Genomic DNA, 18,980 nt, shown 5'->3' with positions numbered 1-18,980 from the left:
ACAGCGAACTCATTGTCATGTTCAAGAAACCAATTTGAAATGATTCAAGCTTTGTGACATGGTGCATTATCCTGCTGGAAGTAGCCATCAGAGGATGGGTACATGGTGGCCATAAAGGGATGGACATGGTCAAAAACAATGCTCAGGTAGGCTGTGGCATTTAAACGATGCCCAATTGGCACTAAGGGGCCCAAAGTGTGCCAAGAAAACATCCCCCACACCATTACAACACCACCACCACCATTCTGCACAGTGGTAACAAGGCAAGATGGATCCATGTTCTCATTCTGTTTACGCCAAATTCTGACTCTACCATCTGAATAGTTTCCATCGCAGGAACTTTCCCCAGGAACTTTGGGGTGGTTCTCGCTGTGTTTACACACCGCAGGAACCAGGGTCTAAATGAAGTTCCGGGTAAAAATCTCCCCCCCAGAAAGTCCCTGCTGGCGAGGTTGTACTTTTTCAGATTTCAGGAACTTTCGGGGTGGGACTTGTGTGCTGAACATGCTGATTGGTTCTCACCACGCTATTCTTTCTGCCTGATGGCGCGCGATCGTCCCATCTCCCGGTCAATGTCTGCTGATAACAAACGTCTACTTTTAATATCTAGCATTACAAGCTTTCTGAATACGCTTTGGGTGCTCGTCTCTTTTCTGCTGTTTTGTTAATTACTTTGTTTGTAAACCAATCGCACACAAAATCAGCACAGCTTGAATCTCCTCCATACAAAACTCAAAACAAACGAGTCGCGCAGGCTAGGAAGAGCAGTCGCACACAGTTCAACGTCACTACATAATCTTCTCACCCAGGACCGGTACTTTAGTACGCGGTGTAAACGCAGTAAGCAAGCGGTCTGGGGGGAAAAAAGTTCCTGTGAAAAAAAGTTCCTGGGACAAATAGTTCCTGGTAATTGCGGTGGAAACGCGGCTAATGTCTCGACAGAAATCGAGACTCATCAGACCAGGCAACATTTTTCCAGTCTTCAAATGTCCAATTTTGGTGAGCTCTTGCAAATTCTAGCCTCTTTTTCCTATTTGTAGTGAATGAGTGGTACCCGGTGGGGTCTTCCACTTTAGTAGCCCACCCGCCTCACCTGTTGTGCGTGTTGTGGCTTCACAAATGCTTTGCTGCATACCCTGGTTGAAACGAGTGGTTATTTCAGTTTGATCTCTGGCATCAACAAGGCATTTTCGCCCACAGGACTGCCACATACTGGATGTTTTTCCCTTTTCACACCATTCTTTGTAAACCCTAGAAATGGTTGTGCGTGAAAATCCCAGTAACTGAGCAGATTACTGTGAAATACTCAGACCGGCCCGCCTGGCACCAACAACCATGCCACGCTCAAAATTGCTTAAATCAACTTTCTTTTCCCAAACTGACATTCAGTTTGGAGTTCAGGAGATTGTCTTGACCAGGACCACACCTCCAAATGCGTTGAATCAACTCCCATGTGATTGGTTGATTTAGATAATTGCATTAATTGGAAATTGAACTGGTGTTCCTAATAATCCTTTAGGTGAGTGTAGTGTGCACACATTTCCACCAGAAATAGCAGACCATCCAAAATACCATTGGCATAATCATTTCAACATAGTATGGTTAAGGACACATTAATTCTAAGCAAATCAAGACTAGTGGGTAGTGGGTAGAGGTTACAGTTACGTATGTTCGATGTGTCATGTTTGCGCTGCCATATTCAAGTAATGTTGTTCTTCCTGAGCAAAATTGTTTTTATTTAGATACAATAAAAAGCAGTTAAGTCGCATCTACCCCAAAGGGACACGTGTGGATTCCAGTAACTATCTGCCACAGCTCTTCTGGAACGTGGGCTGCCAGATGGTGGCGCTAAACTTCCAAACTCTCGGTCATTGCCTTCTTTTGTATCTGTTGGGTTAGGGTTCTACATTTACGTATATTTTTGATGCCTTTGTAAATTAAAATAAGCGTGTATCGCTGTTTCTCAGACTTGCCGATGCAGCTGAACATGGGGGTGTTTGAATATAACGGCAACTGTGGCTATCTACTGAAGCCAGAGTTCATGAGACGCACAGACAAACACTTTGATCCCTTTACTATGGACATTGTGGATGGCATTGTAGCCAACACAGTTAGAGTCAAGGTATTGTGTTCACATGTATCATTTTGTTTGATACAATATTAGTTTGATGTCAAGTTATCATTATAGTTTAGTAGTAGTTTTATGTAGCATGTACAATCCGATCACATCTCATCTTTCACTCACACACACAGATCATCTCAGGCCAGTTTCTGAGTGATAAGAAGGCCAGTGTTTACGTGGAGATAGACATGTTTGGACTTCCTGCAGACACTAAAAGAAAATATCGAACGAAAACTTCTAACAACAACTCTCTGGACCCAATCTGGGATGATGAAGCCTATGTGTTCAACAAGGTAAAAAACGAAAGGAATAGTTCATCCAATGATGTAAATTATGTCATGCACAAAACTCTGAAGCTGACTAATGCTGTACTTTTACTGTGATATAATGATACACATTTTTATCAAACATCAAATAAAGTATGCTTTTAATCTCTCTCTAGGTGGTATTACCCACCCTGGCGTCTCTTCGATTAGCAGTGTTTGAGGAAAATGGGAAGTTTCTTGGTCATCGTATCTTGCCAGTATCGGCTTTGCGCCCAGGTTTGTGCAAAAACGGAAGTGGTTTAACAGACTTGCTGATCTGATACTGCACTGAAGATCTACTGGTTCATATATGCTACAGTATATGTGTTTGTGTGTGTGTGTCTTTAGGATATCACTACATCAGTCTGAAGAATGAACTGAACCAACCACTCATGCTGGCATCCCTGCTTGTGTACACTGAAGCTAGGGACTACATCCCCAACGAGCACCAAGGTAGGAGAGAGATCTATTGGACTATGAATGCCATGGATTTCAGAAAGACACACACACACACACACACACACACTCACATATGAAGAGTTCAGATGCAAAAGCCTCTAAATGCCATTTGAAATTTTCTTCTTTAATGATGATTTTTATCAAACTTGTATATTTAAGTTCAGTAATTTCACTTAAATAACAATTAATAGGTAATTATCATTGCCGTTTAAGTGAAATTACTGAACTTAAATATACAAGTTTGATAAAAATCATCATTAAAGAAGAAAATTTCAAATGGCATTTAGAGGCTTTTGCATCTGAACTCTTCATATATATATATATATATATATATATATACAGTGTTGTAGTCAAGACCACCTCACTCGAGTCCGAGTCGAGTCCGAGACCAGAGACGGTCGAGTCCGAGTCGAGACCGAGACCAGTGAGGGTTGATTACCTAATTTACTTTTATTTACTTAGAGAAATACTTTTTTTATTTTACTGAATTTACTTAGAGTTTAAAAAATATGATCAGTTTAGGGTAAAAAGGCCACATAGTAGGTGGTGTTAAAAGTAATTTTATAACAATTTGTCAGGCGCAGTTGCGCACTAGAAAATCACCAATCACTGGGCGTGACAATCAATTTGAGGAAATATTTTATTAACATACATTAATAATCATGAAAAATATTTTTATTGAACTGGAGTGGACTCGGGAATAATTCCGAGTCCTAAAAAAAAAAATGTTCGAGTACGAGTCAATTCCGAGTCCAAATGGACACGAGTCCATGACAAGACCAAGACCATTAAAATATGGTCTCGAGACCGAGTCCGAGTCTCGAGTACTACAACACTGTATGTATATATATATATATATATATATATATATATATATATATATATATATTAATTGCTGATTAAAACAGCATTAAACCATTCCAGTGATCAAAAAAGAGTGACATCGCTGCAGTAGGTGGTGCAAAGCTAGTTGTTCAGTTCAATTCTCTGCTTAAAAGTGACTAGTGTATTTAGCTGTAATGTGTACACATTTTTTTTTATGCAAGTAGTCATTTACAGTAGCAGAAACAACTGTAGTTAAGTGTCTGATACAATGGTAATTTGAAGACTGGTATTTACACCAATGGTCTTTTGGTTACAAGCTCTGATATGCGTCTACCTTTGTAACAGAGACTTACTTGGATGTTTTTTTTTTCTCTGTGTTCCTTATTTTGTGTGTGTGAAGAATACGCAGAGGCTCTGACAAACCCAATCAAACATCTCTCTCTGCTGGCCCAGAGAGAAAAGCAGCTATTAGCACTTATGGAGGATCTCCCTGTGGTAAGTCATACTTGTTTTTTGTGTTTAAGGCAGCATCAGCTTCTTTAAAATATTAAAACACTGTAAATACGCTCATAATCTGTAAATCTGTAAATGTTTATTCTGACTAAACCCAACTGTGATACTTTTATTCTCATATTTTTTATATTTTATTTTATTATTATTATTATTATTATTTTTATTATAATTTGTATTACTATGTTTATTGTTGTATTTGTATATGTGTACACTGGAATCCTCAGCACCAAAACAAATTCTTTGTGTGTGCAAGGCAAGCACCCTTGGCAATAAAGCTCTTTCTGATTCTGATTCAGATAAGTCGCTATATAAATTACTTAAAGTACTTGTAGTTCCTGCAGTCAAATTGGAATCTCTGTAACCAACCAGTTATTTATTCTGATCTCTCTTCTCTCTCCTTTTGACTCGTTCCAAACTTTTTTAGGATTTTCTTTTTTCTTTAGAACAGGGTTCTGCAAACTATGGCACGCTTGCCAACATTGGCATGCAGAGGGATAATCATTGGCACGTGATAGAAGCTAAAGAGTACATTTTGAGGTTGTCATTCCTCATAGTCACTTAGTCTGTTTTATTAAGTTAGGTACTATAAATACAATTTTAACCTTCGTTAGCAGCACGTAGATCCAACAAACCGTCTTCCCGTGTACCATAAGGTTTCCAACTGCTACTATAGAACATACTTTTTTAATGTCCTGACCACTCTTTTTATTATAAGGACAGTGGCTGTCAAACTCCAAAACGACCACAAAACAAATTCACCATGAAAGTATGATATGGCTGGTATCTGTACTACAAGTTGTGTGAAGAACAGACTGAAATTTAAGTCAGTGTTCAGTGAAACTCGTTGAGAAAAGTAGCAATGTCTTATTCATGACCAAATCATTCTTTTGACTCATATTTTCAATTAATCAGTTGATCAAGTTGCTTTTATGGTGCTTTTTCAGCTTTTTAAAAGCTTGAAAGCCCCAGTTCCCATTTATTTAACTACTGTACATGAAAAAGAGTGATTATATTCAGACTTTCTCCTTTTTTCTGAGGGTGAGGATAAATGATGGATTTTAAATTTTAACCATGATCTAACATCTTGCAGATATTTAATCAATTATGTGAATGGATAGTGTGTGTGTGGTCCTGGTAATCCCTATGTTATGGGGCCCAAATCTCCGCAATAGAATATTTATACCAGTTATTTTTTACCTTGTGGGGACATTTTTTTTAACTGAGGAAAACAGCCTATAAAATAAACTTTTTTACACATTACACTTTTTTTTTAATGTGGAAAGTTTTCTTTGATTGGTAGGTTCATGGTTAGGGGTTAGAATATACAGTTTGTACAGTATAATAATCATATCACTCTTGAAAATCCTCATAAAACATGAAAACCCAACATGTGTGTGTGCAGGAAGTCAAAAAAGAGATGCTGCGAAACCAGGATAAGACGGAGAAACTAGACGAAGGAGAGACTAACTCTGGCTGCGTACCTTCTGCTGACCCTTTCTGCCCTCTGCCATCATCTCCAACACTTCCTCCTGTAGTCAGTGAGGTCATGAACTCTCCTCCATCAGGTTCGGTCTTGCCTCTGAAACAATCTCTATTTGTCCTGCCATCACCCTCTCGCTCATTCTCTGTCTCTCTCTGTCTGCATTTTGGCCATAATGTCATGTCATGTCAGTTTTGTATTGATGTCTACTCATGAATATGCATGTACTGTCCATTAAGTGACCTGTATGTTCGTGTATAATATGTTATAGGCCCAAAAGAAGATCTAGTCAACAATATTCTTAAAGGTAAGATCATACTCGCCATCATTCGCTCTTATTCATCAGTCCCTCGTCTCCTTCAGAGCGCTGAGAGAGGTTTCGGAAATATCATGGTCAAGCTGTGTGTTTGTGTTTTGCAGTTATCGAACCTCAGTCTATTGATGAGCTCAAACAGCAAAACTCCTACCAGAAGCTGAAGAAGAAACAGTCCAAGGAACTCAAGGAGTTGAGCAAGAAACATGTGAAAAAGGTCAGAAGCACTTAAATTATGTTTTATGTGAGGAATCATTGTCACGTTCAACCATGGGTGTGTAATCATTTTTAACTAGATAAAAGTTCATCAAGGTTTATTTTGATGTTGGGTTGAGAAAGCCTGGCGTTTAGCAAGTTGCTAGCATTCAAAACATGTAGGCCTACACTTGTTTATCTCAAGAATTTTTTCATTTGTAAAACTGTTTCTTATAAACCTGGTTTCTTTTGCCGTTTTTAAGCGTCTTGCATTGAAACTCCCCAAGGCTCTGTTACTAAATCTGTTGTTAAATTGAAAGTCTTACTTTAGAACTCAGGCTGTTTCTAAGCAGTTGCAATGTTATAGAGAGAGAAAATGACTTAAGTCTACCGCAGCTCTCAGTTGATGGCAAAGTTAACTTCATTTTTCAGTAGTGAGGCAAGAGCATCATTATTTAGGTTTTAGATGCTTTTATTGATGTTTTATTTAAGTAATGAGCTAGCTGGACAGTCACATGATAAAAAAAACACTTTAGAGAAAATCTAATTAGTCATTTCTAGTAGTTTTTATGGCTTTTTGAAGTTCTGATCATTTGATCGAATGATATGAGAAGTGCTGTTGTATAAGAATGGTGAACTTATATCAGAGCTGTAGCGCTCAAAATAAAGGTAGAAAGGCCAAAGAGTAACTTCTAAAAAGAATGTGTGTATGTGTGTTTCAGTTGTGGGCTCTCAGTAAGGAACAAAAGACTCGATGTACACAGCTGAACTCTGACCTCCAGAGGAAACGAAGTCAGATGGAGAAGCGTTTGCGCAGCAGTCTGAAGAAAAAGTGAGGGCATCGACGTTTTAACCTTAATTAATGTTGGCCATATTGTGCTTGTGTGACAACTGTTTGCTCTTTATTTCATATAATCTAAGAGAAAGTGGCATGACGTGTAGTCAAGTATCGTGTCCCATACTCGGACTTTGCGCTCTGCATTTCACACATCCGAGTGCACACACACAGCAGTGAGTATTGAACACACTCGTACTGATTGGGGCTGCTTATTCAGCGCTGTTCATTCAGGTTGTGGATTCAAGTCTTAGTACTGGCAAGAAATGTTGGTGGGGGGGCGATTGGGGAATGACGAGTGCTCTCTTCATTCACTCCTAACCGACATTTCCTGCTGGTACTGAGACTCAAACCCACAACCTGAATGAACAGCGCTCTCTTCCACACTTAGGCTTAGGCCCTTTAATGGGTATTTTACATGTTTAAAGCAGGAAACAAACAACATCAATAGATAAAGGCAGATTGGGACCAAAAAAATCCACCCGGAAATTTCGTAGACCACAGTCCCTTGTCGCCGGCAGGGCCGGATTAAGAGTTCAGAGGCCCCTGGGCACAGTGTCTTGTAGGCCCCCTCTTATGGTGCGTTCACACCGGACGTGAATAGCGTGTCAGGCGCGAATGATTTGATTGTTAAGTCAATGCAAAGACGCGTTACGTGCGTAAAAAAATCCTGCGCCGCGAAAGACGTGAATATGCCTCATTCGCGCGTTAAGTTTGCGCGAATTGAGCGTCTGGCGCTTTAAGCATGAATGATTTAGTTAGTGCTAATTGTGCATTCATGCGTTTGACACGAATTCGCGTCTGCCACCCAAGCTGAAAAATCTGAAACTTTGGCATCAATTCGCACCACGTTAACCAATCAGGAGCCTAGCTGCTTGCTCACATGGTGAAGGATCTGGATGCTTCAATAAATTATTTTGTAATAAGACTAAATGCATGGTGGGATTCTAATGCACAACAAAGCAAATGTTTTATCACTTAAAACTTTATTTCTATATACGAGACATGTTTACTTTGTATTGAATGTTATTCATTCCATACCTAGATTATATGAAATAGTATTATGATGTAAAAACAAGCAACATACATGTGCATAAGTTCGTATCTGGACGTGAGAGAGAAAAAAATCACAGGACAGGTTAATAACTTTTGAAGGCTGGCTCTATTTATCATCAAAACAAAAATTAATGACAGCTAGATTATATGGATGAGGGCGAGGGTGATCCTCACTCCGATGCGGGACAACATGTCATCAAACTGGCTGCAGGACAGGCGGAAGTACCACTGACTGCGGCCGTCATCCAGCGCAGCTCCTGGAGCGAGCAAATGGTGAAACGGTTTTTCGCCAAACGGTTCGCCTCTGAAGGGTCAGGTGGATACAAATACGGTGACGATGATCCCTACGCCGCTGTTCTGCTCTCCAAAGTAAATACAGAGCGGTGAATCTCTCGATGAATGCTTGATCAACATAAAAAAAGATGGCCGCCAACAGGTTTCGATTTTGATGCTCAAGACGCGCGTAAATTACACTTCAAACTTTTGATTATACTTTTGTTATTCGCGTCCGGTGTGAACGTAGCATGAGGCAGGCCTAATGTATTTTTTTTCCAAGGACATTTTAATATGGCATTTACAGTTTTACTGATTTAAAAGGAACGTTGTTGCACTATGCTGGGGTATATGCAAGTTCATAAATGGTCTTTTTTTCCCATAGGAATTTGTAAAACTATGTTGGGTGGACTCTGTGCCTCTATGCTCCTCTGTAAGAAAATTTAGTACATTTTAAGGTTAAATGCATCAGTCTCGTGCTCTTTGAGAGATTTAAATTAAGAGCTTCAACCCATGAACTGCTTGTTGAGCAAAGAAAAAGCATTGATTTGTACCAGGACAATAAAGAGGGCTCAAACATCTTTTTAGTTATGAGAGTCTCAGCCAACATTACATTATCAATGGTGTTTTAGGATGCCAAACAATTATTATAATAATGTAATGATTATATAAATGCCTATAAATGAAAATGAATATTTCAATATTTTAGCCAACATTACACTATAATATAGGACAATTAAAATACTTTTGTCCTAATTTCTTCACTTGCAAGAAATAAACCCTTGAGCTTTTATCTAGGAGGAAACACCAGATGACCATGCTGATCGAACTTTTCTTTAAATCACAGCACAAACAGAATGCCAATTTTTAAAGTCTTGTGCTGTTTTATAAAGGCACAAAGCCATATCGTGGTTTCGATTTTAGTTCGTTGGCAAAATATAACACTAGAGACCTTTATGTTAGGTTATACATTCAACTCATATGTGTTGGGAAAAGGGAGAAGAGATAGTTCGGCAAAAGGCGGATTTGAGTGCATCGCGTTGAGCGCATCAAAAGCTGCTTTTAAACATTTCACGCCTTACGACCTACGCAACTGTAGATATTTCGTGACAAGCATCTATTTACTATAAAGACAGGCACTTAATGCAAATATACACTCCATTCTCGAAAATGTGAAAAAAAAAAATTTCTTCCCCTCGCTTGGGCGCATGGCGAACTTGCAAAGTATAAATTTTATCAGATCGGCCCTCGCGGCCTCGAAACACTCCCGGCCCACCAGGGAAACTCCCGACTTTCCCGATTGCCACAACGCTACTGGCAGACTGCCTTATTTTCTTACCACTCTGACCTTTCATAGAACATTTAAACTTTTTTGCAGCTTGTCCCATACTCAATGTCACAAATTTGATTAGATGCAGAATCTGAAATATTTCTTCACTTTACTGTAGAACATTGCTTTGTTATAAATTATAAAACTTGAAAACGGATCTTGGTTTAAACAACATTGGAGAGTGTTCACTTTATGATGAGTGTTCATAATATCCTTTTTATTATTATTATTTTTTTATTATAAATGATTTTTTGTTGTTTGCATGTGCGCAGTGGGTCAGAGGAACCTGCGCAGAGGGAATTGAAAGAGCTGGATCTGGAGCTAGAGAGACAGACAGAGCAGTTCAGAGAGGAGCAGCTGCAGGAGCTTCTTGCGCTCAGACAGGCACAACATCAGACAGAGAAAGAGGCTAAACAATGCCACCTCAAAGAGGTATGACAAGCATAACAATAGCGCAAAGACATCGCTATCAGAGCTGCTCTAAAAGGCAGTAAACACCACACACACACGCTGCTAAAAATGCTGATTCTTTGTGATTCTGTGCTTCGGTCTCAGGCAAATCAGAAACTGAGGGAAATCGCCCAAGACTGCCAAGCATCCCAGATCAAAAAACTCAAGGAAGTGTGTGACAAGTAAGAAATGTTTGGTTGTGTTTTGAGGTGCATTTGTGTGTGCACAAATGCTGAAATGTCACATTTCTACTTGCAGAGAGAAGAAAGAGTTACAGAAGATTTTGGAAAGGAAGAGGCTAAACAGCATCATTGAGGCCAAGAAATCTGAAAAGGAAATGTTAGTAATGGGTTTTCTCATCTCGAGGACAGTGCTTGTCTGGGGTTAAATGGTTAACTCACCAAAAAAAAAGAAAAATTCTCTCATAATTTATATTTGATAAATCTTCAAATCGATCCAAACCTGTATGAGTTTCTTTCTTCTGTAGAACATAAAAGAAGATATTTTGAAGAATTAAAAAAAATCACTCAGGTTTGGATCGATATGAAGGTGAATAAATGATGACAGTTTTAATTTTTGGTGCATTCTTTAATTGCATTTTCTTTAAAAAAAAAAGAAAATTCAAAAATGCTGTCACCCTTGTGTGTGTTTTCTCCAGTAAAGTACAAAAAAAGTAACCACCTTATGTCATTCTATCTCCTAGCAGGGAGCTGACCGAGATCAATAGAAAACATATCAATGAATCGGTCAGCTTAATCCGTCAGGTGAGTTCTGGAAGTGTCTGGAATATGTAGTGTTATTTGGATTTCTGTGTAAATTACACCTTGTCCTAATTAGGTGCCACTCAAGTTTCTTTTCAAGTCTTTTTTTTTTTTTTTGGCCTGTATTGAGAGCATACAGGCCCAGATGCACGAAACTGGCATTTCAGAACTAGTGGCAACAAAAGCCTGCCTTGGTGTCACCTCACATCACCTGCGTCTGAGCCAAAAAGTTGTGTTTGAACACACTGCATAGCCTATAGTCAGCAGCCTGCTACCACATACAAGTACATTCTGTGCCTGCATGACTGGAAACAGTAGTCTGCTGCATGCGTCAATCAAAAGGGTAACCAGAAGAGCCACGACTGTTGCTATGACTGTTGTATAAACCGTAAAACACAGTAGTGGTTGCTTGCTTTCGAAGTTTTAGTTTTTTTTTTTCTTGTGCACTGGTTCACTAAAGCCTAGTTCACACTATATGATTTTAAAACGTCGGGCTGAACTGTGCGGTTCACACTACATGACTTGCTCTCTGTAATATCATGTTCAAGTTGTTGAGCTGTTCACACCACACGACACAACGTGATTTATCCGCAACAGGAGGAAACGCACCAAATGAGTTGACAACAACACGAGGCTCGTTTCCATTACAGATTTGCGTAAACATTTTGTGAGTATTTTCTAAATGTCCATGAAAAACTACTGCGAAATGACGGCGTTTAACCGATGTTATGCAACTAAAGCGTCTTTTTTTTCTCTCGCGATAAGTCGTTCCAAAAATCATGGCAACGGACGTTGGTAGGTTTATATCACAGCCACCGCACTAGACATTATTATTATTAATGGAATAAGACGTGGTGTGTTATCCAAGCATTAATGCCAGGGAAAGACACCTGGTTCACAAAAGCCCCTGTTTTCTGGACTAGAACCGTTTTTTACCACGTCATGCTTACGTCGGGGGCTGGGGCGTGTTTAGATGTGTTCTAAACATCTTTTCTGACCATAATAAAGGATTGGTACACGAGTTAGGGATAATCCCAAAGTAATGATACTTGCAAGCGTTTCTAGCTAAAACGTATGGCGACGTACACAGTGACGTAACGACGCCGTTCCCTGGGTGCTCTAGTCAGTGAAAAAACAAACAGGTTCTGAAGCGTTTCGCATGTTGAACCAACTCCAAACCAAATTTGAACCAGCACCAGTTACCAGGCTATAATAAAGGTCTCTTAAAAAATAACAAGGTATTTTAATTGATTATTAATAAACTATTGTTTTCCTAAATCAATATCGGCTAAAAATCTCCGGATGCACCTTTAGAGAGAAATGGACATTTCATACGGATTACATAATCAGAAGGTATTAGCTTTCGATTCGAATTTGTTCGTTTTAAAGTGCATTTCAAGCTTTAACCTACATAGGCTATATTTGGTTTCAGTTCTCGCACTTCAGTTCACGGAGATCATGAAAGCGCACCTGATTGTTTTATTTTATTTGACAAAAGCACAACGTTTTCTTGTTATTGTGAGATTATGCAAATAAAAGTAGTTACGAAATGAAGTATTATTATTTTCTTTATGACCAGAAATGATAGATTATTTTAGGTTGTTTCCACTGTTGATGGGAAAATGCAAGTGCTCACGCCCGCGCCTCCCTGCCGTCCAGTGCGCACTCCATACGACTCCGCACACACTGAATGCGTCAAAAACTTGTGTTTATTTGTGATAATCTTAGCCATAGTATTATTATTGTCCAACCTGTATTATGAATGAAATGTGACGCATTGATTTGTTCCTTTTATGGATAAAAGCGTCTTCTGCATTATGTAGCCTAATAAATGTTATAATAATGATGATAATTATTATTATTATTATTTGCAGACACGGACCCGCACACAGTGTCTTCTAAGTCAGGTGACTGTAAATGCGCAAAACCCATTTTCATTGCAGTTTTGCGAAATATTCCTTTTTCGAATTGCCTGAAAAACCTCCTCATGCGAGCATAAAAAAACTTTTTTGCGATAAACAGGAGTTTTTGCGAAATTGACGTGTTTTTTATTGAGCGTATTTTCATTTAGCAATTTCAATTTGCGCAATTTGAAGAGTAATGGAAACGCGGCTTCTGTCACCCAACGATTCTATCTTGTCTACAAACCACGTTTTGTCACGAAAAATCACACGATAAAACAAACTGGAAATGATGCGAAACAGCACTCAAAGTAAACCTGACAGGCTTTTTTTGGACAGCTTTCTTATATTGGACAAGCAGAAACCCCGATTATGGCTTGACGCTGTTATTGCTCCTCACCTTGTTAGGACAAAGTGTTACAGAGCCATATAAAACATACTCAAGTACAATCAATCAAGTTCATTAAGTTCGTCTTCCTCATAAAGTCTCTTAATTCCTTCTCTCTCTTTTTGTAGCTGGAAGTGTCTCAGGGGAAACGTCAAGAGAAGTTGAAAGCCCTTCACAAGGACATCCTTCAGAAAATTGAGGAGGAGGTTCCACTGGTCAGTCCAATCACATCCTAACATGCTAGTCCCTGTTCATTTTGATCGATTCCTCTTTAACACAAAATTTAGGAAGTCTTACTTGCTGAAATGTCCCATAGTAACTATTGCGTTTGCCTAAATTCCTTAGTTACAGAAGATATAATGCCAACCAATGCCAATCACCAAGATAAAAAGTAATGGTTAATTCAGGTTCTGAAAGCTTCTTGCACTTTGGGGTGGGGGTATCCCAGACACGATTAACCAGTAGGAATTTGGTATACTATCTATATACAACTCAATTCAGTATTTGCACACAGTTTGACAGACAGTTTTCTGAGCGCGCACACATTCAAAGCCTATGCGCAGAAAGCCACCTGTAATACAGTTTGTAACCCCGTAAAAAATTCGATTCGAATCGAAAAAATCGATTCTCATTTTTACAAACCGATATCGATTCTTAAATCTCAAGAATCGATTAGTCATCCTGTTTCATTTTATGAATGAGACATTGTATCGCGGCCGCGCACATCCAACAAATCGCAATAATCTTTGTCCTTTGTTACTATTGATATGAAACAAAGTCTCAATTTTCAAATTACGTCCATTTTCTTTAGAAACTCAAAAGCGTTTTGCCATTTTGGCGCTGTGACGTGAGATCGCTCTGGCGCAGCTCTAGAAAAGCAGCAGCGCTGATCTCTCTTCCGGGTTAATAATACCAGTTACAGCGCCAAATAAACATGAACGAGCATCTGAAAGTGTGTTAAAAGATAGAGTACAACTTATCTAAATCCCTATCATGTCACATTGATTCGCTCAATCTGCGTTTCAACCGTGGAAAGACGTCAGTTAAACAGCAGCTCAATGTCATGTATCGTCACATTTACCTCAGAAAACCCACATCAACTCGTTAGTCCACACTCGTTAGTATTCTTCAATATTTAATGCATATTTGAATAAATCTGGCAAGTTTTTATGACAGCCACCATTTAAATGTTTAAATTTCATATAATCTTCTTATTATAAAAAATAAATAAAAAAGTAATTTAAGTGTTTGTATAGCTACAAAACAGTTAATTATTACCTTCATATTAGGCTAATGAAGCCTAGTAGGCTACAACTAGACTGTATATATATAGACCATAGTTTACAGCATTTAAGAGATTTGATTCCCTTGAGAAAAATTGCCATTTATTGTAATTGATATCCAAAATAATCGATATTGAATCGAATCGTAATCGAAATCGAATCGAATTGCAAGCTTGTGAATCGAAATCGAATCGAATTGTAAAATTTGTCTCAATACCCAGCCCTATTTCTAATGCTATAAAAGTATTACTGAATAATCCATCAATGCATTTTCAGCAGATATTGAAATAATAAAGGGTCTCAATGAAATATGTGCAGTGTCGCATGTTTACTGTAAATAGTCACATGACCAGAGCTGTTTATTTCCTATTTTTGCCAAGAGAAGAGGATGGCAGCAAGACAGCTCCCAAAGAAAAGATTAGTAAAGTATGTTAACATAAAGATAGGACATAGATTTTTGGTACACATATGCATTTGCAATTACTCAACTTTGTTTAATGTGTTCATAGAACTCACAAACATGTCAACGGTAACAATAGTGACCGTTGGGATAACACATTGTATCTAAATGCCAATACACAATACCTAACTTTCTACATAATTTTACATACAGAAATACACAGAAACACACACACTAGCACACCACACACTCCACGCACGCCACAGATACCCCACGCACACACACACCCCACACATTCACATCACACACCCAACACCACACACTCCCCACCATGCACACCCCACACGCACGCAAACCACATACCCCACACACACACACCCAACACCCCACATGCATGCGCACCACACACCCCACATGGGCACAGAACACCCCACAACCTTTTTGTTTTCTCTTAATAATGTTAATGAGCAAGGAATTTTTTTTTGTGGAATGGCACTCTTAAATCCTCATGTCTTTGCAGAACCAGGCCCGTCTGACACTGGAGTGCGAGGCGGAAATGACGCTCTTGCCAGGGGAGGTGTCTCGCTTCATGCAGGAGGTCGAGAGCAAAGGCTCTCGTAAAGACACCCTGATAGGTCAGGCCAATGACAGCCTCAGCTCTGGCCCCTCCTCCAACTGCAGCACGCCCCCTTACACCTCCCCAAACCACACCTGGGGGAGCAACATGGGCAATGCTGTCTCAATGCTGGAATCCTCCTCAACCTCAAACACTCCCGTCAAGTCAGAGACGGACACTACAGGAGTGTACTAGTGATACTACAATTTGTTTTATTTGTTTTTCCCATCACTCTCTCCAATCCATTTTTGTCCGCAGTGGATTTAAAGAATAGACATAGTATTACTAAAACATTTTATGATTTTTTTTTTTTTCGGATGATTTTTGTTGTTTTGTTTTTCTTAAAACTGGCATACACTTTGCCACTGTCTGTCGGAATCAAATCTGGCATCTTTTAATTTTTTTTAAACCAAAGTTTTAATGGATTTTGAATTTTATCCAGCTCTAACGACGTGGGCTCTCGTCCATACTAATTCCTGTTCGTAAGACACCTGTGGAAACCAAAGGGGACGGGCTTCTCCATTTCTGTTGTATATTTTGCACTTTTTGCAGCTTTACATGTAGTTCCACAAGTTGTCCTGAAGGTGGCAGTGTAAATTTGACAGTAAAGGCTGTGATGCTAGCGCTAGGCTATTGCTTAATCTGGTGATACATGTTTACATAATAATGCACAGATGGACTATTCTTTTATCCACCCCCGAAAAACACAATTTCATTCATTTCATTACCCCACTGCAACCGAAACATCCTGTCATGTGAATGTTTATCGGGTTTTAAATTCACTGTCAGAAAAAAAATGAAATCTGCAAAAAATTATACCAATAAGGGAACAGTACCTTGTCACAACTGGACAACTTTGCTCCTCATCGGAGTTCTAATATGTACCGTTAAAAGTATTACAGGCAATCTTTTGGGGTTAAATATGGTGTGTTGTCCATTTAACACAGCTGTTGTAACTAAAGCTACATTTTTTTTTTGTTTCCCATGACACTTAAATGTTTAAGTGCCTCACATCTACATATACAGTGCTTGAACTCTTTCACCCAGATAATTATTTCTAAAATCGTGTAATCCCACTCGCTCTCCTTCTCTCTGTCGGTTGGCTTAATCTAATCCCGACTCTTGGTAATTGGCAGTGATCCCACATCTGACGCTGTCTCAAATCCAGTGATGTCCAGGAAACTTAATGGGCCACCCCTTGTATTTTTTGTCCAACCGCAGATGAATCCACTCACGGCTTGGGTGCGGTTCCACTTCGGATCCCATCTCAGGGACTCTGCGTGCAAATCCCCCTTCCGGCTTTATCAAGGTCTATTCAGAGGCATAACATTGTTGCATAATATGCAACAAAAAACAGCATATGATTTGTTTAATGTGAGATTGAAGCAAGACTTTTTCAGCTTAGCTCTGCAATCCAGGGCTTTTTTTAATCCATTGGAATGCATGACCGTTCTCATATTGTAATCTGGTCTGCTGTCACCCTCCTCTTCCTGTTTACTTTTATAAATCGGGTCAATTTTCTGGTTCTGTGTCCAGTTGCTTTTCTTCCCCTCATTCCTTTCACTCTCTTTGTGTCTCTCAGGGCTCCGAGGCTCAAAATTAAGAAAGTTGGAGTTGGCGTGCTAGCACGCATCATTCACACTATAATACCAGAGCGTGAAAGTGTGTTTTATGTTTTATGAAAGACGATGATTACAGCACTTATATACGCTGAGTGAGTAACATAATATGCCACATGCATGTTACGTTTCTTCTGCATGCATTGATGGAAATATTTCCTAGAGTAATTTACAAAGTGTGTGTTTGTGTGTGTGTGTGTGAGGTAAGTGCTGGCTGCGAGAATGGACACTGCACAGTAGAGTTTAGAAGGCCAGAAAGCAAAAGGGCTGAAGTGAGATGGACAGCACCATCTTTCACTATGGTTTGTTCGTTGAGGGTTTTCTATGACTCGGCCCATTTAATGTGTTCTCTCGTGTTAAGTCAATAGCTTTACATACCCGTATAAGCAGGGATAAATGGTACTTGCATGTAAACGTTTCCTCTCTCCATGTCTCATTATCTTTGGAGAGGGACATTAGTAATGTACATATTACCAGGAAATATTAATGTGTGTATTTCAGTCGAAAACACACGAGTTTATATCGATCTACATATAATTCATTCCATTTTAGAGGTAAATGAATTTTTACTACTGACTAGAGGAGAAGTCGTGAGTGACGTCTGTCTTTTTGCTTGTCTAAGGCTGATAGTGTCCCAACAACACGTGCACATTCTACAGTCGTCCCAAGCACCATTGAGCTGTTTGTCATTTTATTTTATTTTTTTGGTTAAAATGAGGTACAAGCGTTTAATAAGAAGCACCTAAAAACTTTATGGCCTGTAATTTTTTAAATTGTAGACACTTTGTGATTGTCATTTTCCTCAAAGTGGCATGATTCTGTATCATGCCTGTGTTATATCGTGTTTTGGTTTTCTTATGTTTAGTAATGGTTGAATGGCACTACTTTATCATTTAAAAACCACAAAAATTCATTTTTTTTTAAATCATGGGATTTAGAACCCCACTTTTTAGTGTCTTAAAAGGGTACAAAATTCAGGTTGTTCTTCTGTTTGTTGTTGTTATTATTTTAATTTGAGCACCTTTTATTTTGAAAATGCTTTGCAAATCGTGTCCTGTAAATTGAGTTCTTTGTGTTTTCAAAGCAGACAATATCATGATAGTTTCAGTCTATATTCAGATGTCGTCAGGGGATGAGCCAGGCTGGTCCAACACACTTGTGGGACCATACTGAAATCTGTGAGGACTGTCGTCAGACTTTAAGGGACAAAACCTGCTAAACCAAGGGCTAACTTCTTGCTCGGCCTCAGTTACAGCTTTAACCAAGTATATATCTCATACTCTGCATCTGTCTCTTTCTCAGCTTCTACTGAAATGCTCTTTTGTTAACACTGTATGTAGATAATGTGGTCTGCCTTGTTTAAAGGGAAAACTATTACTCTGGATGTAATTTTTATTGCCTCGATAAATAATATAACTGTACATTCAATAAATACAGAACATTGTCAAACATGTCTTGCTTGTTGCTTCCCTTTTTCAGTTCTACTTTTATAAAACAAGTTTTTTAGATTGTGAAATGGTTTTGATCTTGTGTGACGGACAGATTACGTGACATGATGGTGTGCGAGACATCCTCGGTTACACAAAATGTGTTATTTTTATTGCTAAAATGAGTGGAGAACAAAGCAATATAAAATTTAGTGAATGATAGTATTTATTATATTTTGCTTATTAGCTTATCTAGTTTATGTGCTTTAAAAAAATTTGCTGTTTAGCTTTTGTTTTTACATTTTTAGTGATTTTAGTACTTGAACTTTTTTCTTTGAGTTGGTAAGGCAATATTTCTTTTTTGTTTTGGGTTTGCATTTTTCATGTAGTGTAAATAAACTAGTTTAAGTTAATGATATCCCTGCAAAT

General features: G+C 38.8%; 1 protein-coding gene across 4 annotated transcripts in view; it reads left to right on the top strand.

Annotated features, from left to right (window-relative positions):
* plcb3 (phospholipase C, beta 3 (phosphatidylinositol-specific)) overlaps window positions 1–18,577 on the top strand; it is an 83,077-nt gene extending 64,500 nt beyond the window's left edge. For 2 of the 4 annotated variants that reach the window (XM_089128461.1, XM_039669302.2), the window contains 16 exons: window positions 1,743–1,867; window positions 1,968–2,122; window positions 2,254–2,415; window positions 2,565–2,664; window positions 2,776–2,880; window positions 4,112–4,206; window positions 5,627–5,789; window positions 5,976–6,011; window positions 6,125–6,234; window positions 6,935–7,044; window positions 9,979–10,138; window positions 10,262–10,338; window positions 10,415–10,495; window positions 10,860–10,920; window positions 13,335–13,421; window positions 15,410–18,577. In XM_089128461.1, the coding sequence (XP_088984587.1) occupies window positions 1,743–1,867; window positions 1,968–2,122; window positions 2,254–2,415; window positions 2,565–2,664; window positions 2,776–2,880; window positions 4,112–4,206; window positions 5,627–5,789; window positions 5,976–6,011; window positions 6,125–6,234; window positions 6,935–7,044; window positions 9,979–10,138; window positions 10,262–10,338; window positions 10,415–10,495; window positions 10,860–10,920; window positions 13,335–13,421; window positions 15,410–15,700 (1,918 nt within the window). In that variant the 3' untranslated portion in view covers window positions 15,701–18,577. Of the gene's footprint in view, window positions 1–1,742; window positions 1,868–1,967; window positions 2,123–2,253; window positions 2,416–2,564; window positions 2,665–2,775; window positions 2,881–4,111; window positions 4,207–5,626; window positions 5,790–5,975; window positions 6,012–6,124; window positions 6,235–6,934; window positions 7,045–7,133; window positions 7,224–9,978; window positions 10,139–10,261; window positions 10,339–10,414; window positions 10,496–10,859; window positions 10,921–13,334; window positions 13,422–15,409 lie in introns of all 4 variants that reach the window. The other 2 variants (XM_089128462.1, XM_039669303.2) reach the window with 2 other exon arrangements.
* Window positions 18,578–18,980: the final 403 nt, after the last annotated feature.

The sequence above is a fragment of the Pimephales promelas genome, chromosome 1 (assembly GCF_988280905.1).
Source record: "Pimephales promelas chromosome 1, fPimPro1.hap1.1, whole genome shotgun sequence".
Lineage (NCBI taxonomy): Eukaryota > Metazoa > Chordata > Actinopteri > Cypriniformes > Leuciscidae > Pimephales > Pimephales promelas.
The sequence above is the reverse complement of the archived record's forward strand: the minus strand, read 5'-3'. Positions and strand labels throughout refer to the sequence as shown.